This window comes from Podarcis raffonei, chromosome 17, assembly GCF_027172205.1.
Source record: "Podarcis raffonei isolate rPodRaf1 chromosome 17, rPodRaf1.pri, whole genome shotgun sequence".
Classification (NCBI taxonomy): domain Eukaryota; kingdom Metazoa; phylum Chordata; class Lepidosauria; order Squamata; family Lacertidae; genus Podarcis; species Podarcis raffonei.
In genome coordinates, this window is record NC_070618.1 from 4,349,777 (window position 1) to 4,375,953 (window position 26,177).

The 26,177-nt window shown below is 44.6% G+C and overlaps 2 protein-coding genes across 2 annotated transcripts in view; one reads left to right on the plus strand and one right to left on the minus strand.

The window, feature by feature from the left end:
* Positions 1-2,098, minus strand: part of IDUA (alpha-L-iduronidase) — a 59,875-nt gene extending 57,777 nt beyond the window's left edge. Inside the window, exon 1 of the mRNA XM_053371263.1 lies at positions 1,536-2,098. Coding sequence (XP_053227238.1) covers positions 1,536-1,729 — 194 coding nt within the window. The 5' untranslated portion in view covers positions 1,730-2,098. The remainder of the gene's footprint in view (positions 1-1,535) is intronic.
* Positions 2,099-5,128: 3,030 nt separating this feature from the next.
* LOC128405080 (protein regulator of cytokinesis 1-like) lies at positions 5,129-23,718 on the plus strand. Its single transcript, XM_053371271.1, has 11 exons — positions 5,129-5,158; positions 6,495-6,627; positions 7,793-7,915; positions 8,876-9,109; positions 10,091-10,261; positions 11,696-11,848; positions 14,381-14,528; positions 14,786-14,922; positions 16,042-16,137; positions 17,584-17,724; positions 19,508-23,718. The coding sequence occupies exons 1-11, from the start codon at positions 5,136-5,138 to the stop codon at positions 19,634-19,636; spliced, it is 1,488 nt and encodes a 495-aa protein (XP_053227246.1). The 5' UTR covers positions 5,129-5,135; the 3' UTR covers positions 19,637-23,718.
* The last annotated feature ends 2,459 nt before the right edge of the window (positions 23,719-26,177 follow it).

Genomic DNA, 26,177 nt, shown 5'->3' on the forward strand with positions numbered 1-26,177 from the left:
TAGTCATGCTGGCCACATGACTCGGAAGCTGTACGCCGGCTCCCTTGGCTAATAAAGCGAGATGAGCGCCACAACCCCAGAGTCGGTCACAACTGGACCTAATGGTCAGGGGTCCCTTTACCTTTACTTTTAATTCAGTTTTACTAGTAAACTGGAGTTTAAACTAAGCCCTTTCCAGCCCCAGGAGGAGCACGGAGAGCGTTCACATGACACACCTACACCCTGCAGCCGACACACTAATGTGTCGCAACACACGGTTTGGAAAGCTCTGCAATATACTATTGTCACCTAGAATCTGAGTTTTGCAAGGGGTGTATGCAAGCACAAAAAGCACAATGTTTGCTTTTTGGTGAGCCGAGACTGGGTGCTGCTGCTCCCTAATGCCCTGTGCATGTTTAAAAACACGCAGAGATATATAGTGCTAATCTCCAATGCTCTCTGACTTCTAAGAAGATGATCCCCTGAAACGCTGTATCACTTGGGGAAATGATGAGCGTGAAAACGAGTGATGCAGTGGTTAAGACTGTTGGGCTAGGACAGCAGGTAGGAATCAGGGTTCAAATCCCACTTGGTCAGGAACCTCCCTGGGACAGTCACCATCTCTCAACCTAACCTACCTCACAGGGATGTTGGGAGGATAAAACAAAGGGGGAAGGAACCGTGTTGCGTTGCCTTGAGCTGCTAAGGGAGGAAAAACGGGGCAGAGTTGCAGCAAATAAATTTGCAAGAGCAAAACAAAACCACGTGCTGCATACTGCTTGTGCCCTGCATAAAGTGGACTTCTTTTGATTGTTAGTAAATATAGCTCCTAGACAGCATCTTAAAAAGTAGAGACATCACCTTGCCAACAAAGGTTCGTATAGTTAAAGCTATGGTTTTCCCAGTAGTGATGTATGGAAGCGAGAGCTGGACCATAAAGAAGGCTGATCGCTGAAGAATGGATGCTTTTGAATTATGGTGCTGGAGGAGACTCTTGAGAGTCCCATGAACTGCAAGAAGATCAAACCTCTCCATTCTGAAGGAAATCAGCCCTGAGTGCTCACTGGAAGGACAGATCATGAAGCTGAGGCTCCAGTACTTTGGCCACCTCATGAGAAGAGAAGACTCCCTGGAAAAGACCCTGATGTTGGGAAAGATGGAGGGCACAAGGAGAAGGGGACGGCAGAGGTGCAATGAGGTTTCAATATTTTAATGTTGTAAAGGAGAAGGGGACAACAGAGGTGCGATGAGGTTTCAATATTTTAATGTTGTATTTTAATGTTTTTAAGTTGTATTCATTTAATTTGTTTTTATTACTGCTTGTTAGCTGCCCTGAGCCCGGCCTTGGCTGGGGACGGTGGGGTATAAATAAATTTATTATTATTATTATTATAGGACGAGATGGTTGGACAGTGGTCTCGAAGCTACCAGCATGAGTCTGACCAAAGTGCGGGAGCCAGTGGAAGACAGGAGGGCCTGGCGTGCCCTGATCCAGGGGGTCACGAAGAGTCGGACACGACTAAACAACTAAACAACAAATATAGCTCCTATCTTACCAATATCCTGTGCTTTTCCAAAAGTGCTTCAATTCCCTTTCGGTCTTTGAGACGTCCACATTTATCAGGAAAGCCCCAAAGGCTACTTGCACTGTGAGACCCAGTAGTATGGCGAGGCTCCACGCCCTGCAGGATCTCATCCGACCCGGAGAAATTAGCACCCAAAGGAGACAAAGACTTTTGCGCCCTTCCATCGTATGTTTCCAAATAACTCAGCGGCGCAATCTATGCCTCGCGCGGGGGATGGGGAGGCGCTGCATCTCCTCTCTCACGGCTGTCACTTTTATGCTGCCTAAATTCAAATTTCCAGACATTGGATCTGTGATCCTGGGTCCCCGCGACGGGGCGGACGATCCCTAGAGACGCAGCCTGCGGCAGTTTTCTTCCAAAGTTGCAACGAAGTCCCCCCGCATCCACCCCTTTTTCCTACGACACATGGTCGCTCCTGTTTATTTTACTTCCTGCTTTTCTCTTCCGCGAAAGAGAGGCGTGGGAAGTTGCCTTCTCCCCAAAGCAAAGGCGAGTCCGATCATGGGGCTTACTCGAGGGTAAAGCTGCAGGCTATGGCTCACAACAGGAAGGGGGGGCGGAAAGAGGAACGCAAAATGAGAACACAAAATGCATAATAAAACGCGTACCTGGCAAACAGCCCCAAGGGAGGGACTGGTTTGCACTATAGCTGTCACAGATTTGAAAATAAGGGACCAGCAGCCTCGAAAATAAGGGATCAGCAGCCAAAATAAGGAATTTTTGACTTAGCTTTTACAGAAATCCGGCTCTGATGGAGCCCTGCTGCTTTGGCTGCCACTGACTGTGTCTTGCAGGGGGTTGGACTAGATGTTCCTAAGGGTCTACAACTCCCACCCAAGAAGAGGGGCAGACAAAACGGATGAACGACGTCGAGATGGCAAAGCTTACAGGCAGGAAGAGGACCTCTTTAATAAAGAATGGGGAAAGTTTATAATTTAGTTGAAAAGCTATTGTAAAGAGTTACATTTATAAAAATGTACATTTATAAAAATGATTTATAAAAATATGAGTTATGAAAGGGGTGCAGAGGGGGAAATCGCTACATTAAGATGCTGCACTGGTTGGAGGGGATGCTAAGCAGCACGTCGGGGCTGCCGTCGTCTTGGAGCGAGGAGTTCCATCGGCCCTTCCTGGTTAGAGAAAGAGGGAGGGAGGGAGAGAGACTCTCGCCCACGAGCCTGGCATGAGGCGGTTGCTGCGCCGCCGTGGCCGCTGAAGCGCCGCCCTTCTGCGTCCCTCCCCATCCCCTCCTCTTCCTCCTCCCTCAGGCTGCCTCCTCAGCCGCTGCCTCCTCCGGCTTCCCCGGGCAGTGCGGCGGAAGTCTCGCAAGAGAGGGGCTGCCCATCCGCTGCCACCTGTCTCCTCATCACGCGCCCGAGGGGAAAAGGGAGAGACGGAGACGCGGTAGCCCGTGTGTGTGTGTGCGCTCTCTTGAGGCAGAGGACCCCAAGCTGCTGCTTCCCTCCCAAGCTGGGCGACCATGGAACCCGGGAAATTTAAGGGACATCATCAATCTGGGACAGCAGCGGGAAACGGCACTGGGGTAAGGGAGTTTCCCACCAAATAACGGACGGTTGACAGCTATGCAGCCTCCCGTGTTCCTTATTTTCCTATGCCATTTTTAAGATCGCAGGGTTTTTACCCGTAAGTAAAATACCATAATTAAAATGGGCTTCCTTCCTACCCAGATGCTTACCCAGGGGGTTGGACTAGATGACCCTCGGGGTCCCTTCCAACTCTACAGTTTGTACATTTGCAAAGCTAAGCAGAGTCCGGTATGGTTTGAGGTGGGAACCGCGCGTGTTGAGATTCCCGCATTGCGGGAGCGGGGGTTGGACTAGATGACCCTCTGGGGTCCCTTCCAAAACCTACGATTCTTATTAGTTTGAATGGAGCTCCCTTCGAATTGTAGCCTGGGGACTTCCTCCCCCACACCGACCGGCACACCGTAATTTTCTGTGCAAACCATAGCTGTCAACCGTCCCTTATTTGGCGGGAAACTCCCTTATCCCAGCGCCGTTTCCCGCTGCTGTCCCGGATTGATGATGTCCCTTAAATTTCCTGGGTTCCATGGTCGCCCAGCTTGGGAGGGAAGCAGCAGCTTTGGGTCCTCTGCCTCAAGAGAGCGCACACGCACACACGGGCTACCGCGTCTCCGTCTCTCCCTTTTCCCCTCAGGCGCGTGATGAGGAGACGGGTGGCAGCGGATGGGCGGATGGGCAGCCCCTCTCTTGCGAGACTTCCGCCGCACTGCCCGGGGAAGCCGGAGGAGGCAGCGGCTGAGGAGGCGGCCTGAGGGAGGAGGAAGGGGAGGGGAGGGACGCACAAAGGCGGCGCTTCAGCGGCCGCTGCAACCACCTCATGCCAGGCTCTGGGTGGCCTGGGCGAGAGTCTCTCTCCCTCCCTCCCTTTCGGGCGGGGAAGGGCCGATGGAACTCCTTGCTCCAAGACGACGGCAGCCCCGACGTGCTGCTTTGCATCCCCTCCAACCAGTGCAGCATCTTAATGTAGTGATTTCCCCCTCTGCACCCCTTTCATAACTCATATTTTTATAAATCATTTGTGCATCCATAGTTCAAATTTTCACTACAAGTTTTCTGTCAATCCTACCAATGTATGTAACTCTTTACAATAGCTTTTCAACTAAATTATAAACTTTCCCCATTCTTTATTAAAGAGGTCCTCTTCCTGCCTGTAAGCTTTGTCATCTCGACGTCGTTCATCCGTTTTGTCTGCCCCTCTTCTTGGGTGGGAGTTGTAGACCCTTAGGATCATCTGGTTCAACCCCCTGCAAAACACAGTCAGTGGCAGCCAAAGCAGCAGGGCTCCATCAGTGCCAGATTTCTGTATAAACTAAGGCAAAATTCCTTATTTTGGCTGCTGACCCCTTATTTTCAAATCTGTAAGCTGACAGCTATGGGAGGCTGCCTTGTCCCCAGTCAAACCCTTGTTGGTCCGCACTGGCTCCCTAAGACGTCACACAGGGATGCTTTCTCTCTCCGCCCTACTGGGGCATCGAACCTTTAACCCGCTTTCAGCTCGGATCTATGCAGCCTTTCCCTGACCAACCGCCCGTTGAACTCAGCGGGATTTACATGAGTGACGTCGCCTTCTGCCAATCACGCTTCTGCGCCCCTTTACGGCTCCGCCTTCCACCTCGGCACCGACATCCCCTTTCCCTCCCTCGCTGCTTAGCTTTGAGGGCGGCCAATCAGCGCTTTGCCCACACCCCTTTACGTCACCGCCTTCCACTGTGCGGAGCGGACCATCCGCTTTCCCTCTGTTGCTGATTGACGACCAATCAGCGCTTTGCCAAGCTTCCGTGAGCTCCAATAGAGGCGCACGGAGGGGCATTTATGGGGCGGGAAGGAAACGCGCTTCGCCGTGGCCAATGGGAACCGGAGGTGACTTGTTGATTGCTCAGTCCGCCGTCCAATCAAGAGGCGCGGTGGCGAGAGCCTGTTGCTAGGCGGTTCCTTCGCCGTTTGTTTTGAATTTTGGCGGCGGTTCCTTATTCGGAATTCTTCGTTATTTTAATTAAGCCTCCCTATATCCATAGGGCCACCGGTGATGGCGAAGCCGGCGAGGGAAAGGTGAGAGGGGAAACTCTGAGGGAAGGAGAAGGAAAGCTGAAGCTGAAGGTTGGGAGATTCAGGGCGAAAGAAAGAAAGCTAAAAAGATTTTTAATTCTCCTTTAAAATATATATATATCCTGAAGCCTTTCTATTAGGCATCATGTCGATTGAAATACCAAAAAGCCTAAGAACACTTTTTATGTATGCATTTTAATAGCTAAAAACTGGAAAGGCGATTTAATCCCCACCAAAACTGACTGGCAAGCGAAGACGATAGAATATTTAGAATTTGGGGAAATGACTGGGAGAATAAGAGGAAAATCAAATCAGAAAGTAAAGATTGGGCAATATTCAAAGAATATCTTTTAAAAGTACTGTGATAATGCAGTGCTCCTGACAGGTTTAGATTGCATCTTGAAGGGTAAGGAAATGTTAATAAAAATAATTTCTTTTGGTAAGTAACGGAAGAGAGTAATAATAAATAAGTGCATATAGAATAATATGGTGTAAAAAGCACAATGAGGTGAGTCGGAAGTTAAAGTATAATGTCAAAGGATATGTTGTTAGTTAATATCTATGGTTTGTGTATGTTTATTGTTTTGGTCTATATTTGATGTATTTTTTTTTGTAATAAAGAACTTTAAAAAATAATAATAAAAAAAGAAAGCTTTGCCTCGCGCAGTGAGGCTGTGGAACTCACCGCCACAGGAGGGCAGTGGCAGCCACTGACTTTGCGACTTCAAATCAGGACTAGACAAATTCAGGGAAGGTAATGATGAAGTGTTAAGGAAGGGTGGAAACATGTTGTGCGCCTTCGGGGGTCGTTTGTCCGCCTTTGGTCCCCACCCTGCACTCAGCTCTCACCTGTGGCTCCTAGAAGCTGTCAGCATGCGATGGGGGGCCATGCCCCAGGAACGGCTTTGACTGGCTGGCTAAACCAGATGAGGGAAGCGGGTGAGTCTCAAACCCTCATTGAGTTAGGAGCTGCCCTGCATTCAAAGACAGGATCCAGCGGATTGCGTCGACAAGACCAAGAGTGAGGCCAATGGGCAAGAAGGCAGTTTCTGCACCTGCTGTCGGGGGAGGTGAGGGGCAGGTGGGGCTCATCAACCTGGGAAGGTAGCCCATCTAGGAGAAGGGAAAACTCTGATCCTAAACCTTTCAGGAGCTGTGTTCAAAACTAACCAGGCGCATTCCGGGCAGATCAGAAACTTACAAAGGGAATGTTTGTGAAGCACAAGTCATGTAATATGGTTGAACGGATGCCGATGTAGGAAACAGAAAAAAATCGTGATAGAATGAAAGCAAGGCTTGGAGTTTCTCATGTGCCATTTTCTATTTTATAATTGTACAGTGAGGTTTTGGCCTCCTCCCTAGTGAATAGCGTGACCCAAGCTTTTGGGAAGCTTGTAGACTTATGGAACGAAATGGGTATCAGCAGAGAACTGCAGCTGGAGCGCATGCAGACAGCTAAGGCGCACATTGAGGTATGGAGCAGTGTGTGTGTGTGATTTGTACTCCAAATGCTCTTAAACAGTTGACTTATTTCATTTGTCAATTTATATATTAATGGGTCTTAGGGCCCTCTTTGTGTTTTATTCCAAATAATATTTTGTTGCTTTAAAGCAGCGGTGTGAGTTTTTGGGGAGGAAATTCCAATTTCTAAGTTCGGTGCTCAGACTGTTGCTGGGAGATAAATTATGTTTTGTTCTTTTCTAATTACCATGTGAGTCTTTACTTTACATTGACACCCTCCTTCCTGACACTATGACCCAGCTCCCCCAAGGAATGAAGGGAGCTGTATTTCAGCAACATCTGGAGGGACGCAGGTTCTTGAGCTAGCAGATCCTGAATCTTTCAATTAAGTTGCAGGCCTTAATGTCTTTGCTGACAAAATTAATAATGCTCACTAACTTGCATTGCAAAACTTACATGGACTGCAGCAGTTGGCTTTTATTTCTGCAGAAGTGACAGTATATTTTGTTCTCAATTTTTACAACAGTTGATCTAATGCACAGTTTCTACATGATTTTGGAGACCCTTGCAGCAAAAATGTAAAGGGCTTACTTAGACAGTCAATGACTGGTCTCTTCCTAAGTATAAAATGGGTAGGGCTAAATGCAGAGACTAAGAAAATATGGTCCAGGTCCCAAAGCACCTGGTTAAATATCAATTATCTCCATTTTTCGATCAACCTTATAGTATTTACAAAAGCTAAAAGCCAAGCTGTCCGCTGATAGTTATCTGAAACACATCAGTCGATGAAAAGGAATGTGAAGAAAGAATTTGACTACTACTCATTTTATAGAAACTTCTATCCCCAGTTTTCCTGATGGCTGGGAGGGGGTTACTTGCTACTGACAAGTAGCTGTGTGTAAACATGGTTTAAAGCCAGCCAGCTAATAATTGAAAAAACAGGAAGCCTCAGGAACCCTACCAGACCACACTCCAGTTACTGAGTTTGGGAGATGGTAGTTTATATGTCAGAAACGCTTCTTCTGTTACAAACTTGATTGGTGTGTATTTTAAAATGCAGAATATTAATGTGGCACAAATTCTTAATTTAGCTATGGGTGCAATGCTTTAATTTGACAATTAATCAATCTGATAAGGAACTGTACTCACACTTCTGTTATATGGGTTTTTGGATAGACTCTGTTGAATGAAATGATTGAGGAAGAAAGCAATTTGAAAGAAAAAATTGAAAATGACATTGAAATACAGAAGTCTCAGTTGAATATCGTGAGATATGAACTCAAGCTGGACCCCTACCAGGCAAGTTGCTTCACTGCTGCTTATTCCGGATAACAAAGCACAAAGATGTCACTTAGGTTGCAGTCCTATACTTGATATACCAGGGAGCAACCCTCATTAAGTTCAGTGGTGCTTACATCTGATTAGACTTGTATACAATTACAGTGTTAACGACAATGGGCTGATATCTGCCACCATGATGAGTTTTTGTTATCAGCACTGTTTTCTGTAATTACCATTGCATTTGAAAATGTGGAGCTCTTTCTTTGCACGTGTAAGGTTTCTATTGAACACTTGGAATCTCTAGAGCCCTCTGATGGGCATAATTGTAATTAATGTGATTCTTCAGAGCTGCTTTTTACTGTTGTAATGAATTAAGACTTAAAATATTTGGTCTGGCAGCTGACTGGGAGGTTACTGTTCAAATACAAATTCTGTTTCGGTACAGACCTGTCAAAATGTGATCTTTGCTCAGTACTGCCACTCACTGTAGTGTCAATACAGGCATCCTTCCACTTATGTATGGCGCCAGGAAATAATTAAATGTTTCGATTCAAACCTGGAAATGGCGAGAGAGAGCTGGAGAGTCCGTGTGGCTCACGAGGAGACCCTCCCTGGAAACCAAAGAGGATGTCAGTGAGAGCAGAGGAAGCCCCAAAGAGACTGGAGGTGCAGCAGGGCTTTGTTTATGCTGCTCAGCCTCCCCGCCTACCCACAGCTGATGTGCAGGGTAGCGCAGCAGCAGCAATTTCCTGCATGTCCTCCAGCCTCCTGCCAGCCCCAAAGTTTCAATTATAGTTGTGGGTGTTTTTGGATGCAGTATATTTTGTGTGGATTGAAGAGAGAGCGGCTGAGATGGCATTTGAAAAGGCTTAGAGGCGGCTCCCCACTTTACGTGATTTCAGTTATGCGTGCAGGGACCAAAATGCAACCCCCGCATAAGAGACATTTCTGCACCTAACCCTTTGTAACTCTTCACAGGTTGGCGATGGCTTATCCATCATCCAGTTAGAAAAAGAGTTTCGTCTGGCTTTAGAAGGCGCTCTTAAAGAAAAACAAGAGAGGCTGATGAAGTTGAAACAGCTGCAGCTAGAAGAGCAGACACTATGTTCAGAGCTTTACGCTACTCCATACTACATACCGACCAGCAGTGTTCCAAGTTGTTTGCAGCTGGAAGAATTAGACAAACATGTTCAGCAGCTCTTGAAAGTGAAGGTGTAGTACTTACCCCTCCCCCTTTGCATTATTTAAACAGAAACATTGTATTTATTTTTATTTATTGAATTTATATACCCAATATATAGTAAAAATCAGAGGTTCTGATAAGGCTTCCTTTGCTTGGGCCCAGGTATGAGCCACAAATGGAGGCATTGTATGGCTTCTGAATGTTTCTCTGGTTTGAATTAAAATTTAAGAAGAATTCTCAGCAACTTACACTCCCCCCCCCCCCCGCAGTCAGCCCCTAAATGGTTACTTTTGCAGCCTGGAGACTTGATGTTGGGGCCTCTAGATGTGTAAAAGTTAGAAGTGAAGATAGGGTTGCCACATTTTACAAAGTGAAAATCCAGACAGAAGAGTTGTAGAGTTTTGTTTCGTTTTGGTTTTGCAAATAAATTGAAGCTATTTCTGAGGAAGATCTGCAAAATGACACTGCCGCCATGCATGCAGATTTTCCCAGACATTTCTCCAATTTACGCCTGGACATTGCTTGTGACTACAGTATTACAGATATGTCTGGAAAATTCCATATGGCTACCCTAAAACCTGAATTCACTCTGAAATAAATATTTTCCATTGGGAGAGGGGAAGTGATTCAACTTACTTCTAAGCCAGTCTGGTATGAATTATAGGGAGCCTACTAAACATGCTGCTTTCTTCTTATCTCCTGGCAAATTGCTTTTGAATGTTTTTTCTAGAAAAATTGCATTTAATTCACATCAGAGATTCATTCTGGTTATCCAGAATTAGCAAATAGCCTTAATCAATAAATGAATCTGTTCATTTTTTGTTGAGCGGGTGAAACTAGTTTGATATTCCTGTGTTGCTCTTAAAGTTGGACAGTGTCAGGAATATTGTCAATCTGTTTTGTTGTGTTAAACATGTGATTTTTAGACATTCTTTATATCTGAGACCTCATGACAGCATTACATTTGAAAGCTGTTTGATCTGACTATTTAAATCATTTCATTTGTTTAGGAGCAAAGATTGAATGAGTTTTTTAAACTAAGGGGAAAGGTCAGGCAGTATAATAAAGAAATTGGACACACACCAGATGGGACACTGGAAAGTGATATGTTGAGCGATGAAGAAGAATGTATTTGCCTTACAAAGAAAAACCTTGAGGATCTCGAATTGCTTGTTCATCAGGTTGGTCTTTTGAATGTAAAAATGATGTATTCACATGAATGAGGCTGCTGTTCAGATTGTTTAGCCCACATGAATACCAGAACCAATATGGTCCTTAAGTGTTGTTGGGCAAATGCAACAGGTGTGCTATTTATAACCATGGCTTGCAAAGTGCAATAAAGGCCTCCAATATGGAGGTATAAGTGCTTTCTTATAGTCAGGCCAATGGGGCTTCTGTAGCTAATAATGCTGCAAGGTGATATGTGTGGGCCATGCAGTGTAATAGTGAATGAGGGTTCCATCTCTATTCTAACTTCCCACTCCCTGCCTTCAGCCATTTGAAATGAGACGGTGGAGCACAGGTTCCCTGTTGGAACTGTTGGGATGCAACTCGGTTTGAACTGGAGGCTGATTTGTCTCCATGGGAAAGAGTAGATAGAAGGAAGAACCTCCAAGTTGCCTAGACTGTCCTTTAACCTGTACTGACCTTCCATCATGTGTTAGACATGTTTTTAGGGTTCCTGATCTCATTTCCTTCTTTTTCTACATCATCACTGGGAAAGGAAACATCCTTGCATCTTCCCTATACAGCTGTACAGTGGTACCTCGGGTTACAAACGTAATTCATTCTAGAGGTCTGTTCTTAACCTGAGGCGCACTTTCGCTAATGGGGCCTCCCGCCACTCCGCCGGCGTGCGATTTCTGTTCTTATCCTGGGGCAAAGTTCTCAACCCAAGGTACTACTTTTGGGTTAACAGAGTTTGTAACCTGAAGTGTTTGTAACCCGAAGCGTTTGTAACCGAGGTATCACTGTACCTTGGAAGTTGAACGGAATCCGTTCTGGAAGTCCATACAACTTCCAAAACGTTTGAAAACCAAAACATGACTTCTCATTGGCTGCAGGAAGCTCCTACAGCCAATCAAAAGCACCATTGGACGTTTGGCTTCCAAAAAAACATTTGAAAACCGGGTCAGTCACTTTGGGTTTCGATTGTTCATGAGCCAAAACGTTCGAGAACTAGGCTGTTCGACTTTCAAGGTACGACTGTGTGTGTATTTCCTTCAATAAACTTAGCTTCCATCTTTTTCCAAACTCAAGAGTCTTGGTGTAATTATATCCAGGCTAAAGTGTGTTCTACTCCAACAGTAATTCAGTGTTCAGTTAAGCTTCCAAGCTGCATGTTAAATTGAAAACACCAACATTCTCTCCCCCCAATCCGCCCCAGACCGCCTCCCCACCTTATAGAACTGGTAATCACAATACTTCATTGCTTAATTTTGGTACCATGATCAAGAAGGAGTGTTGGCATGCACTTTTCCTGAGAAGTTGATGATGATGCAGTGTTACATCTGGCTTGATCTTCTCATGAGTGTATACGGTACAGTTCACTTACCTTGTTGCTGCCTTTTCCATATAGCTGTTTTGTATGAACTGATGTAGATGTGCCTTTGTAGTTGCAGGTCAAGAAAGACTCTCTAATTGCCAGCAGAGACGCTCTGGTGAAAGAGGTGCAAGTTTTGTGGGACAGACTTCAACAGCCACAAGAGAAGCAGGAGCAGCTCACAATGTTGGCAAGCAGATGTCCTATTTCTGAAGCAATAAAAATGGTAATACAATCAGAATTCTGATGGCACTGTTCATTAATAATAGGCTGACTACAATGGTCTCTTATGTAATTTACAATACGGAAAGGTAAGAGTCGCTTAAAACTACAGAATCAGACTTCAGTTTAAATGTGTGCTGGATTTTTTAAAAGTCTTCTATAGGCTCTGGAAGATCAGGGAGGGGGCCTGCCTGACCTCAACTGGAAGGGAATTCCACAAAGTTGGGTCCACAATACTGAATTCACAGCTCCTGGTGGATACAAGCCAGGAATCTGAGCCATGGGGTTACCACTAACATTGACTCCTTGATGATCAGGCAAGGATATATGGGATTAGGCAGTACATGTGGTATCCTGGACCCACATTGTTATGGGCCTTGTCAATTAATACTAGAACCTTGAACTTGGTTGTGTAGTGTTCAGGCAGTCCATTCAAACCTTGGAGCACTAAAGTTACATCCCGGTGATAGTCACTCACCATCAACAGTCTAGACATAGTGTTTTGCAGCAGCTGGAGCCTCCAGGTCCAAGAGTAGCCCCACATAGGGCACATTGCAGTAATCAAGTCTTGAGGTCATCACTGCATGAATCACCACGACCAGACTTTCCCTGTAAAAGAACGGCTGTAGTTGACATACCAGCTATAGCTGGTAAAAGGCACTCCTATTGAAATTAATGGACCTACCGTATTTTTCACCCTATAGGACGCACCGGCCCACAGGACGCACCTAGATTTTTTTTGGGGGGGGGGAATAAAGGAAATAAATTTTATTCCCCCCCCCCCGGCACGGGGTTGGGGCGGGGGAAGTCTGAGCTTCCCCCACCCCAGCCCCCAGAACAGGCAGCTCTCCGCAAGCCATTGGAGGCCAGCGCAAAGTTGCGCCGGGCTCCCACAGCTTGCGGAGAGCTGCGCGAAGCCCCTCTGGGAGCCTGGGGGGCGGGGGAAGCCCGAGCTTCCCCCGCCCCCAGAACGGGTCCCAGAGCGATCCCGAAGCTGCGCGCAGCTTTGCCATCGCTCTGGGAGCTTGCGGGGCTGGCGGCAGGGAGAAGCGGACTTCTCCCCGCCTCCAGCCTCCAAACCACGTCGGGAGACAGCGGGATGGCACGCTGCACCTCCCCGCTGTCCCCTGAGCTTGTGGGGCTGGCGGTGAGGCTCTCCAGGCTTCAGCGAAAGCCTGCATTCGCCCCATAGGACACACACACACATTTCCCCTTCATTTTTGGAGGGGGGAAAGTGCGTCCTATAGGGCGAAAAATACGGTACCTTAAGTCATGCTCATTAATTTCAGTGAGTCTAGTCTGAGTAAAACTTAGTTGATTACTACCCAGTGTTTTCCCCCCCCAGATGTTGATATTTACTGATTTTACCGCCTATTTTGTTTCACTGGATCTGCTTTGATGCTAGACCCTCAACAGTTTTGTGTCTCTCACCTGCAGTGGGTGGTATTTTAATTTTGAAGCTTCTGAAATAGCAGCTGCATGTGTTTATTTAAAATATTTCTTCTTCAGAGACATTAATATGAGATGTATGTAGTTGCTTAAAACTATGGAATCAAGCTTCAGTTAAAATACCTGCTGGGTTAAAAGAAAAGTTGCCCCGAGAAGGGCCTTTCCAGAAGACATAGGCAGGAAGAGGCACACTTTCAGGCATTTGAAACCAAAGCTATTTAGCGCTTTAAAGTTAAGTAGTAGTACCTTAAATTGGATAATGCAGGAGCCTTCTCATTTTACTGTCTGGAGCTAACATCTTCCTCTAATGTATTTTGAGCGTGTTGCCTTCTTCTAAGCTCAGCTGACATGGGAGCATTAAATTTAAGTGTGGTGGAAATGGCCATTTAAAAAAAAAGTTCTAAAGAGTTAGTTGTATTCTACGTGAATGCCTCTTGGTGTCAAACTGACAGTCAGATCAGATTAGAGTGGTGCCCCGCAAGACGAATGCCTCGTAAGACGGAAAACCCGCTAGACGAAAGGGTTTTCCTGGGAGGTGCTTCGCAAAACGAATTTCCTATGGGCTTGCTTCGCAAGACGAAAATGTCTTGCGAGTTCCTGCAGGGTTTTTTTTCCTCCCCCCCCCCCCTTTTCCCAAGCCGCTAAGCTGCTTATCAGCTGATTCGCTAAGCCGCTTACCAGCTGATCTGCTAAGCCGCTTAACAGCTGATCACTAAGCCACTTATCAGCTGATTCGCTAAGCCACTTATCAGCTGATCCGCTAAGCTGCTTATCAGCTGATCCGCTAAGCCGCTTATCAGCTGACCCACTAAGGCCGCTAATAGCGCTAATCCGCTAATGGGCTTGCTTCGCAAGACGAAAAAACCGCAAGACGAAGAGAATCGCGGAACGGATTCTTTTCGTCTTGCGAGGCACCACTGTACTCCAGTTTCAGGAATATCCTCAGTCTGCGTACGTCACTGCTACAGCCTTTGCTATAACAAATTTGTAGTCATGGAGAAGTTTGAGTAATTGTCTGGAAATAGTGAAAGCAAGATCTCCATTGCCAAATGCAATAACCATGAGACACTGGTTTTGTTTTCATTAGTGGGAAGAGGAGTTGGAGAACCTGGAAGTGCTGAAGAAGGAAAGTTTAAAACAAATTACTTTCAGAGTCAGGCAAGAACTTCATGATTTCTGGGGGAAATGCTTTTATTCTGAGGAACAAAGAGCTGCGTTTCAGCCCTTTTTAAGTGGTAATTCCTTACATCTTATATCTTTCAAATACAAGCCTGTATTTTGTGTCTACTTATGACTAAAGACAGGTAAAACTTTTTTTGTCATAATTTAATTTAAAAAACGGAATGTCTGGTTGATGAGGCAAAATTCTGTTAAATCTTCTAGGGCTGGGTCACAGTGAAAGTGCTTAGTCGCTATTTGATCCTCATCTTCTCTAGTTGCAGAGTCATGCCATGTGCCTAATGAAACCTTAACTCTTGCTTTCTTGCTTTAGATAATTTCTCTGAAGAGTTGTTGAGTCAACACGATGAAGAACTTTTGAGAATAAAAGAGGTTTATGAGAATAACAAACACCTATATGATAATGTTCACAAATGGAATGCCATCTGGGAGCGTTTGGGTGAACTGGAGGTCAGAAGTACTGAATGCTTATGTTATCTCACTGCAGAGAGGGAAACATGAAGTTGTTTTTAGATATGGGTAAAAGTTCACAAACCAAAACACCTACTTCCGGGTTTGCAGCGTTCTTAATACAAGTTCTTCATAAACTAAGCTTTTCTTAAACCAAGGTACCACTGATCTGTTAAAAACAAAACTGCCACCCACCCCACCTCTATCTGTTCACTCCATCCTTGGAGGTTTTGAAGGGGGGCCATTTATGATTATAATGGGAATCTAAAACTGTATTGCTTCTCTTCCACAGAAGTGAATGAAATGAGCAGGCATGGGGCCCTTGCAGGGTGGATTAAGACTCCCAAATTGTAGGCAAATACACCAAACGGAGCAAATGAGCGAAAGCTAGCCAACAGTGCACTTGTTCAGAAGTGACCATTTGACACAACTGTCAGAAACGTACAGCTTCTATACACAAGGATACTAGAATGATACCAACCCACCCATCATTCGCTGATAAATGCATAAAGCAGCTGTGCAATGTTATTTGCTTGACTTCAAAGGAACTGACATATGCCACTGAGCCACAAATACCCTCATACTTGGTACTTTGAAAGGATAATCTTTTATCTGCCTGGGCTTGTACTAGAATAAGAGCCGCAATCTGACTCGGAATAGCAAGATTCTTCTGAATGTCAGGTTTTTGCTCTAGGAGGCTTAGTTTGGTCAGAATTGAGTGTATACACTTCCAGAGTTAATGCTAAATACAGTGGTACCTCAGGTTACAAATGCTTCAGGTTACAGACTCTGCTAACCCAGAAATAGTACCTCAGGTTAAGAACTTTGCTTCAGGATGAGAACAGAAATCATGCTCCAGCCGCACATTGGCAGTGGGAGGCCCCATTAGCTAAAGTGGTGCTTCAGGTTAAGAACAGTTTCAGGTTAAGAACGGACCTCCAGAACGAATTAAGTTCTTAACCCGAGGTACCACTGTACATTACTTCTGGTGAATGAGCCACCATAGCCACTAGAGGGCTGTGGAAAATTTGTGTCCTGGGCTTTTAGACTCGTCCACCCATGTACTATAGGTAAATAATCAGTTACTTAATGCATAACCTGTTTTCCTTCTGTATTCAGAAAAAATCAACAGATCCAAGCAGGCTTCTAAACAGAGGGGGTACCTTACTCAAAGAGGAAAGGGAAAGATCAAAGGTTCAAAAACAATTGTCAAAGGTAAGTCCCAGGGCCATTTTTGTGTAGTTTCCATCCATTTTGGGTGAAATTTGGTGCCTGATCCACATGAACACACCTAAGTAAAACAATAGATGTAATCCCTTGTTGACTAACACTCCTTGGCAAAGCAGTTCTAACATGTAGATAATGCTTTCATCTCATAAACTTTGGTAGTATTTTCTGTGCATATAAAGTTGCCTCTGGAAAGCACATTGATGACACCTCAAATTTGAGGTCCAAGTGACTTCGGGTTCTTAGCATGCTTGATCGTTTCTTGGCTGATCTAGCTAACGTCTCTAATAGTGTAGAAGAAAGTGAATTGTTCAGCTGCAAACAGAGTTGGAAGAGTGCCTTGAATAGTGGCAGTGTGAAGTTTAAAGTCTTTCTGAAATTGACTAAACTGGTTGTCAGTTCAAGGTTGAAATTTTAAGTCCAAACCACTTTCCTGGTATAGACTGAGCATGTTGGCTATTTGCAGATTAGATGCACTGCAGAAAGCGTGCTGGGGAGACCACACATTACAAGGAACGCAAAATAACTTTAGCTAGGTTTTAATAACGAAAACAAAAACTCCTTTTACACTAAATATATCAGCAAGCATGATCCAACCACCAACCCATCCCCCAGGGTACTTAGAGAGCTAGATGCTGCTCTTTATATACTAGTGGTACCTTGGGTTACATACGCTTCAGGTTACACACTCCGCTAACCTAAATAGTGCTTCAGGTTAAGAACTTTGCTTCAGGATAAGAACAGAAATCGGGCTCCGGCAGCGCAGAGGCAGCAGGAGGCCCCCTTAGCTAAAGTGGTGGTTCAGGTTAAGAACAGTTTCAGGTTAAGAACAGACCTCTGGAACGAATTAAGTACTTAACCCGAGGTACCACTGTATACCCAATTGCTGACACAGCTTAATTAACACAATTTAACAGCACCTGCTATACTGCTTCACAGCTGTAAAACTGGGTCACATTATTTGCTCTGGCCCTTAAAGAAATACACATCTTGTGGAACAATAATGAACCTTCAAATTTAAAGAGACCATTCAACAGAGCATATTGTTTAGCTCTTCAGAGGAGATGTTGCTGGTCATTCCATGACCTGTGAATTGTGACAAGTTGGCCTTCTCTGTGATAGCACACTCACTGGAGTGCCCTCCCTTGGCTAATTTGTGAGATGGAAACAGTAATGACCTCCGAATGCCTTGTGAAAACGGGCTTGCTCAAGGTTTATTCAAGCTTCACTCAAGCTTTCCTGCCTCTTTTAAGTTTTATTTTATTTTTGTTTTGTACACTGCTTAGTTTTTATTATGATATAAAGTTGTGCTTTATTTTTATTTCCCTTTTAATTTAGTTTTTAGGAAATGTTACATTTTTAGGTGAACTGCATTGAGATTTTTATTAAATAGTATTATTTTTTATTTTTAAAAAACTTATTTGCCAAAACTAGTTGGGGGAGGAACTGAAGAAAGATATTGAAGACTGGGAGAAGGAAAACAACTCACACTTCCTTGTTAATAATCAGAGGTTTCTGGACTCCATGGCCCTTCAATTGCAGCATCACAAAATTAAGAAAGATCAACCCAAAATTGTAAGTTTTCCATGTGAGTCACTTAACGCAGCACATTATTTATTTGATAAAAATGTGACTGCCATGTTTGGGATGTGTTGTCAATTCTTTACTAAATAATGACTGTGCCTTATTGACTGTCTGCCATGTTCTCTTTGGTGTTCTCTCACTTTTGTCTGGTTGCTGTTGCAAAGTTATCACTTAAGCTAGGATCTAGCCAGCATTTGAAGCTAGTTACAAATTCAGAGCTAATTCTGGCAACATAAAATGTGGTTCATCACCAATGTTTACAAGTGAGGGAGAAGGAACAGCAGCCTAGTCCCTCATCCTAATGACAGCAGATGTTCTATATACATTGCAGACCATGTCATAATCGTGTGTCTTGTCTGTATAACAATCTGGCAAACAGGTTGGGTCTAGATTTGCAAGCTTTCGTTTTCCTTGCAGCACAGAACCATTACATTTCCCCCACAAAATAATCAGCGGAGTGCTTGAATGTTAGCCTACAATGGCGTTCTTTCTCAGCCTGGCAGGAATGTTTCTTTTTCTCTGTGCCTGGTGGGAAGAGGGAAGTTTGGCAGCAGGGATGTGGTGGTGCTGCCACCGCCATGTGTGGAAAGCAGACGGCCTCTGGGACACTGTTGATCCTTGCCACCCAAGGACAGAGCCTGTACAAAACAATAAGGTTGTCAGGGGAGAGCATAGCAGTGCCAGCAAGACTTGCTTAACTGTTCAAAATATGTGGAATGCAAAAGTTGACTATGTCACTGAAACATCACTGGGTGTGCATTGGCTCCTTAGAAACCTGTGAAAAGCAGCTACTGGTCCTATTTTACAAGTGATAGAGCACTAAATATAAGTGCCACACTTTCTCAAGGGTGGACTGAACATACTCTTGGTTATGGATCACTCATTTATCAACCCTGGGCTGCAAATGTATGTGGACCAGCAGCCTTCATGCTTGCAGCATTTCTTTTTACTGCCCCTGGGGGCTTTCAGAAAATAATAATAATAATAATTAATAATACTTACACCCCACCCATCTGGCTGGGTTTCCATAGCCACTCTGGGCAGCTTCCAACAAGAGATTAAAAATACATTAAAACATCAGTCATTAAAAACTTCCCTAAACTTCTCTAAACAGGGCTGCTAAAGTTAGATAGATAAGATAAGATGATAAGATAAATTTTATTCGCATTAGCCAACGGCCATAGCAACATAAAACAAGCAATATATACAAATAAAATAGTTAGATAGTTGTTTATTTCCTTGACATCTGATGGGAGGGCGTTCCGCAGGGCGAGCACCACTACCGAGAAGGCCCTCTGCCTGGTTCCCTGTAACCTCACTTTTCGCAGTGAGGGAACCGCCAGAAGGCCCTCGGAGCTGGACCTCAGTTTCCGGGCTGAACGATGGGGGTGGAGATGCTCCTTCAGGTATACTGGGCCGAGGTCAGCACCAACACTTTGAATTGTGCTTGGAAACATACTGGGAGCCAATGTAGGTCTTTCAAGACCTGTGTTATGTGGCCTCTGCGGCCGCTCCCATTCACCAGTCTAGCTGGATTCTGGATTAGTTGCAGTTTCCGGGTCACCTTCAAAGGTAGCCCCACCTTTGGGGGCTACCTTTGAAATACTGAACATCTCTTGGGAGTATCAGGGTGGATCTTTTGCTCGGTAGGGCTGTAGGACTCTTTCTGTTAGCTGCTGCTCCAATGTAGAAAGAGGCAACAGAGAACTTACTGAAGAATTGCATTATTGTTTAACAGAGTTAAAGCAATGTTTATTTCGTGTGTTTTTTGCAGTCATTGAAGAGGGATGAATGTGGAACTCCCAAATCAGCTACTAAAAGACCTGCAGGAGGTGTGAACATGCCACCTCCTAGCAAGATGCGGAAAGTAAATAATCTTTTGGTCCAACAGGCAATTATCTGATAGAAATCGTGTGCATGCTTCGAAGCCAAAGTACAAGGAGCCCTTTTCGACTAGCTTGCATCAGCCAGAAGCAAAGTACAGTAATGACAACTTGCCTTATTTTATTTGACAGAACCCCTGTATGTGTGTATGGGAAATTCATCCGGAAGACAAAAATGTATCAAGGAGTTAGTGATCTACCATGGTTACCCTTCCTGCCTCTGTTCCTTCCCCTTCCCTTGCTCTTGTTAAGTTTTTTGATGGTGTGAGAACAGTCTTTAATGTCTTGAAGATTGGGAGGAGGTGAAGCCAGGGGTGTAGGAAGGCTTCCAACAAGAGATTAAAAATACACTAAAATGTCACACATTAAAAACTTCCCTAAACAGGGCTGCCTTCAGGTGCCTTCTAAATGTCAGGTAGTTGTTTATCTCTTTTACATCTGATGGAAGGGCGTTCCACAGGGTGGGCACTGCTACCAAGAAGGCCCTCTGCCTGGTTCCCTGTAGCTTTTGCTTCTCTCGGTGAGTTATAATTTTTACAAGTATACATCAAATAACAACTATGAATCTCCAGACTTCTCACAATCCCCTCCATGGGTCCTGTTATCATTTTCAACTGCATATTAATTCATCATCCATATTTTAGGTCTATCCATATTATCCAACATTACAAGTTTTGTTAAAATCCTGTTGATGTTTCCATTTGCTTACAGTGGTCTCTTAATAAGTTATAAATCTTTCCCATTCTTTCTTGAAACTTTTGTCTGCTTGGTTTCTAAGTTTTCTGGTCAGTTTTGCCATTTCGGCATAGTCCAACAGCTTAATTTGCCATTCTTCTCTGATAAGGACTCTATCTTCTTTCCATCTCTGGGCAAAAGCATCCGTGCAGCAGTTGTTGTGTACATAAAAAGTCTTTTCTGCTCCTTTGGAATCTCGGTACCTAATAAAAAAAAGCTTCTGGTTTCCTTATAAAAGTTATTATTTTCATTTCATTATATATCATTTACCAGAATGCTTTTATAACCTTACACGTCCACCACATATGATAAAAGGTACCTCCTTGTTCTTTACCTTTCCAACAAATGTTCGTTCTTGTCTTATACAGTTTTGCTAGTTTAGTAGGAGTCAGATAGCACCTATACATCAACTTCATGTAATATTTTTTCAATCTACAACATGCTGAAATTTTTTAATCCCTTTTCATAAACTTTCCCAATCAAAACATTGGGTATTATGCCCCAAATCCCTCGCCCAGTGTATCATCAAGTGGCATAATATAAAAATAAAACATTAAAATCAATTAATGCTATTTACAATCTGGATAATAGGATGTTGTTGTTGTTTAGTCGTTTAGCCGTGTCCAACTCTTCGTGACCCCCTGGACCAGAGCACGCCAGGCACTCCTGTCTTCCACTGCCTCCCGCAGTTTGGTCAAACTCATGCTGGTAGCTTCGAGAACACTGTCCAACCATCTCGTCCTCTGTCATCCTCTTCTCCTTGTGCCCTCAGTCTTTCCCAACATCAGGGTCTTTTCCAGGGAGCCTTCTCTTCTCATGAGGTGGCCAAAGTCTTGGAGCCTCAGCTTCAGGATCTGTCCTTCCAGTGAGAACTCAGGGCTGATTTCCTTCAGAATGGATGGGTTTGATCTTCTTGCAGTCCATGGGACTCTCAAGAGTCTCCTCCAGCCCCAGAATTCAAAAGCATCAATTCTTCAGCGATCAGCCTTCTTTGTGGTCCAGCTCTCACTTCCATACATCACTACTGGGAAAACCATAGCTTTAACTATACGGACCTTTGTTGGCAAGGTGATGTCTCTGCGTTTTAAGTTGCTGTCTAGGATAATAGGATAGGTCCTTAAAAAAATGTATCTTGGGTGTCTGGAGTACAGAGGTTTGTCTTCAGCATATGGTGGCACAGATGCCACAGCTCAGCTACTACAGAGAATGCCCTCTCCTAGGCTGCCAGCAGGGAAGCAACCCAGAAGGTGCTTCTCTACTCTGATCAGCCCCAGCGTGCATGCCCAGTCATCTGATTTTGGAAGATGCTGATCAGTTACATCTGGAGAGGCAGATTATCCACTCATTGCTTTAGGATTGCAGATCATGATTGCAAAGGGTTCAAGGGAATTGAACAGCATGCCTTGTCTCAGGTTCAGATGTGTTAAAAGCATTTTTAGTAGTATTGTGGAGACTGCAGGGGCAAGCCAGTGCTACTCATCCTCCCTTTGTTGTGAAATATGCAGGGCTTCTGTCTTCCTACCCCCCCCCCCCCGGGAAAGCGGGGCTCGTGTGACCTAGATTGGAACATTGAGTCAGGGGCTCCCCACTTCTTTCCCTGCTTTCCCCTCGAACAGAGCCTTCTATTTTAGCCCTGGCTGTCGCATGTAATTGGATATCTTTGTTGTTGTTGTTTAGTCGTGTCCGACTCTTCGTGACCCCCTGGACCAGAGGACGCCAGGCACTTCTGTCTTCCACTGCATCCCGCAGTTTGGTCAAACTCATGCTGGTAGCTTCGAGAACACTATCCAACCATCTTGTCCTCTGTCGTCCCCTTCTCCTTGTGCCCTCCATCTTTCCCAGCATCAGTGTGTTTTCCAGGGAGTCTTCTCTTCTCATGAGGTGGCCAAAGTATTGGAGCCTCAGCTTCAGGATCTGTCCTTCCAGTGAGCACTCGGCTGATTTCCTTCAGAATGGAGAGGTTTGATCTTCTTGCAGTCCATGGGACTCTCAAGAGTCTCCTCCAGCACCAGAATTCAAAATTCTGTCTTCCTACCACCCGGGAAAGCAGGGATCGTGTGACCTAGATTGGAACATTGAGTCAGGGCCCCCCCACTTCTTTCCCTGGTTTCTCCTCAAACAGAGTCTTCTATTTTAGCCCTGGCTGCTGCATGTAATTGCATATCTATATTACAGCTATGTTGCAGCTCCCTCTAGGGAGGGTGATGTCCAGTTTCATATCATGAACACCAGATGGCAGTGCATCATAAAGAAAGCCTATCCCACAAATAAATCTGTAGGGCAGCCATGCGTTTGACCATGAAGCACTATAAACTAGAGATGTTTCCCTCCGTGGAGACACCCTTTGGGGAAAGTGCTACAGCACATGCGTAGTCCTAGCCTCAGCCACTTTTCCTTTTCCCTGCCTCCCCAGACATTGTGTGCTTGTGTGGATTCCACAGCTGGATGTCTCCTTCACACTAAACAGAGAACGAAACACTGAACACGTAGCAATGAATATGCTGTCTTCTTTGATGAAACAAAAGTATTGCTATGGGAATTCTAAGGACTTCTGTATATGTTTGCCTTGTACATTTATGAATGTTTATTTTATTACACACATTACACTTGATCTTAGCCAAAAGGCCAAGTATATAAGTATATAAACCACGTGTCTGAAATAGTACAGGAGAACAATCCTGAAGCCATTTTGACTCTTCCAGTAACCTCAAATATTATCTGCAGTGAGAAAGGAAATGGGCAAGCCTCCCCATTGTCTCTTTGCTCACAAATCCTGTCTTCAGGGCGTATTTGTGTATGAATAGGGTGAGCTTGTGACCTGGATTCAGGAACTAAGTATTTAGCATCTCAAAAGGAATGGCCCGGCAGTCCAGGTAAAGCAATCAGTGACCATTATCAGTATCCTGCCAAACAGGATTTCTGTTGTAGACTGCCCCCTTCAGTGATGTATGTGTGATGTTTTGGAGGGTGGTCTTGAGCTACTTTTGCATTTCAAAAGTCTATACAGTGGTACCTCGGGATGCAAACGGGATCCGTTCCGGAGCCCCATTCGCATCCTGAATGGAACGTAAGGCGCGTCTGCACGGGTCGCGTTTTGCCGCTTTCGCGCAAGCTCGTGACATCATTTTGAGCGTCTGCATATGTGCGAGCGGCGAATCCCGGAAGTAACGTGCTCCGTTACTTCCGGGTTGCCACGGAGTGCAACCCGAAAGTGCTCAACCTGAAGCACATTCAACCTGAGGTATGACTGTATAAGGGCTTGCACACCATTGTTCGGTGTTCTCCTCCTGACTCCAGCATGTGGTTGTGAGCATCCTGTTGCAACAGTATAATAAAGATCATGCTTACTAGCTGCTTTTCTTCTCAATATTCTCTGGTTGGCCTCTGTTATTTTCTCCTTCCGATAGGAACCTACTTAAGGACTCTATACAGGCTCTTGGATACCCCATCTGGGAAAAGGAGCGGTTTTTTCCTTATAACAGTATCCACGGCACATCTATCTCACAAGCGGCTGACATATGGTTGATTCTGTTTGAGGTCGTACATGCAGGCGCTTAAACTGCTGCGCTCCATTTGCGCTAGTGTTGAAATCTAACCCACGTGATTCCTGTCTCCCTGGGTGGTAGGAAGAGACAATACCACACTGGGTGCCTCAGTCATACCAAACCAGAAATAATCTTCATGGAAACTGCCAGATGTTCTGATCCAAAGATACCAGATAACTCTTGCTGGTTCATAGGTGTACAGTACTACTGTGGTTTTGGAAATAAGCAGCAAACTCTTGGATGCACAGACTTAAGCTGGCCTTGATACCTAGGTTGGGAGGTTAGGGCATGACCTCGCCCCTGGATTTTTAAGTATTTTAAAAATAGGAATGTGAATCTGAAGCTATTAGAAGCCCGTAATTGTCAGATTCAAGGTGTCTTGACAAACCTGAAAATATTTTCATCTAAGTTCATAATAGAATTGAAAGCTCAGCGTGAAGCCTTCATAAGCTTTATTTTTCTGAGGTTAAATAGAAACTGTAATTTTACTCCCCATGCTTTGCACTGACTGTCTTTCGGGAACAACACTTGTTCCTATGTTAATGCAGCGGCTTGTCTTAGTTAGGTTAGAGGCTTCAACTAACAAAGACAGGATTCTTCATAGTATAGTCCCATATCCACCAGGGAAAAAACTCTTTTGCAGCTATTTTATTCTCGGTTTTTTCCCTTGCCAAATATATTTAGAAATATCTTTTTGCCATATGTTGAAACAATCTGTCTTGCCAATCACTGTCAATCACCATTCAGAGAGCCTTCTGTTGAAAAGACCGGATCCCTGACTACAATTCATGCAAGGGATCTAGAACGGCAATGTTACGCATACTTCCTAAGGCATAAGCCCCAGTAAATAGAGTCGGACTTAACCTCCAAGCAAACACTCCTAGGATTTTGCTGCAAAATGAACTTCCGTTTAGAAACAAGACTTTGATTATGTACCGTGATTATGGTAATGAGTTGACATGAGTAGGGCTACTCTGTGCTGGTAGCTTTTTGTGCTTGGTTGTTTTTAAGATTGAAATTACTTTTAAACAGCTGCCTTGTAGACTTCTTAAATGTGGTTGGGATTGTAAATGGTGTTTTTTTATTTAAATTAAGCATTCTAAATGGAATAACATTTTGGAATGGAAAGCAAGATTTTATTAACTCTGCAGTTACTTAAATAAAAAGCTATGCTAGCAAAATTGTATCCCTGTGATCATTTCACTTAATACAATGAGGAATATGAGAGAAGACAACCCCTTTGGCTGCTCTTGACAATGTGTGGGGATCATTATAGTTCAACAGCTGTACTACTGATTGCTCGACCAGAAGATTGGGCTAACAGGCTTAAATACTGCAAGCAGTGACACTTGGTAAGTCCATTTTATTGTACTTGATATTCTGTTTTGTTAATGGTTTGCACTTGTCTTTGCCAGGGCAGATGAAATACATTTTTATCAAGCGTGTTGATAGAATAGAAAATAATGTGGGCAACAGTGCAATCCTACACTTATTAAATGGACTTACTTCCAGATGGTAAAGGTACCCCTGCCCGTATGGGCCAGTCTTGACAGACTCTAGGGTTGTGCGCCCATCTCACTCTAGAGGCCGGGGGCCAGCGCTGTCTGGAGACACTTCCGGGTCACGTGGCCAGCGTGACATCGCTGCTCAGGCGAGCCAGAGCCGCACACGGAAACGCTGTTTACCTTCCCGCCAGTAAGCGGTCCCTATTTATCTACTTGCACCCGGGGGTGCTTTCGAACTGCTAGGTTGGCAGGCGCTGGGACTGAGCAGCGGGAGCGCACCCCGCCGCAGGGATTCGAACTGCCGACCTTTCTATCGACAAGCCCTAGGCGCTGAGGCTTTTACCCACAGCGCCACCCGCGTCCCCCTACTTCCAGATGACCAGGCATCAATTAAAGCCTAAACTAATAAATAGTTTGATGCTTTTTACTTCCAGATGACCGGGCATCAATTAAAGCCTAAACTAATAAATAGGGTCACAACACTAACGGTGCAATCCCAATTGTTAAAATGTTTAAACAGCATTTGAATAACCAGTACCCTGTAGTAATTCTGTAAAAAGTTACTTAATGGGGCTGTGAAGGTTGTGTAATAGAAGCTTTGCAAGACTCCATTACATAAGGTTTTGTATCCATGACTATGGAAGTCAGAAACCACTAAAGAATTTGCTGTGAAGGGGACAATGATCAAAGGACAAACTGATCATTTAATCTCTATGATAAAGTTACAAGATTTGTATAGTATGTCTTCTAATTCTTCACTAGCATATGCAATTTGC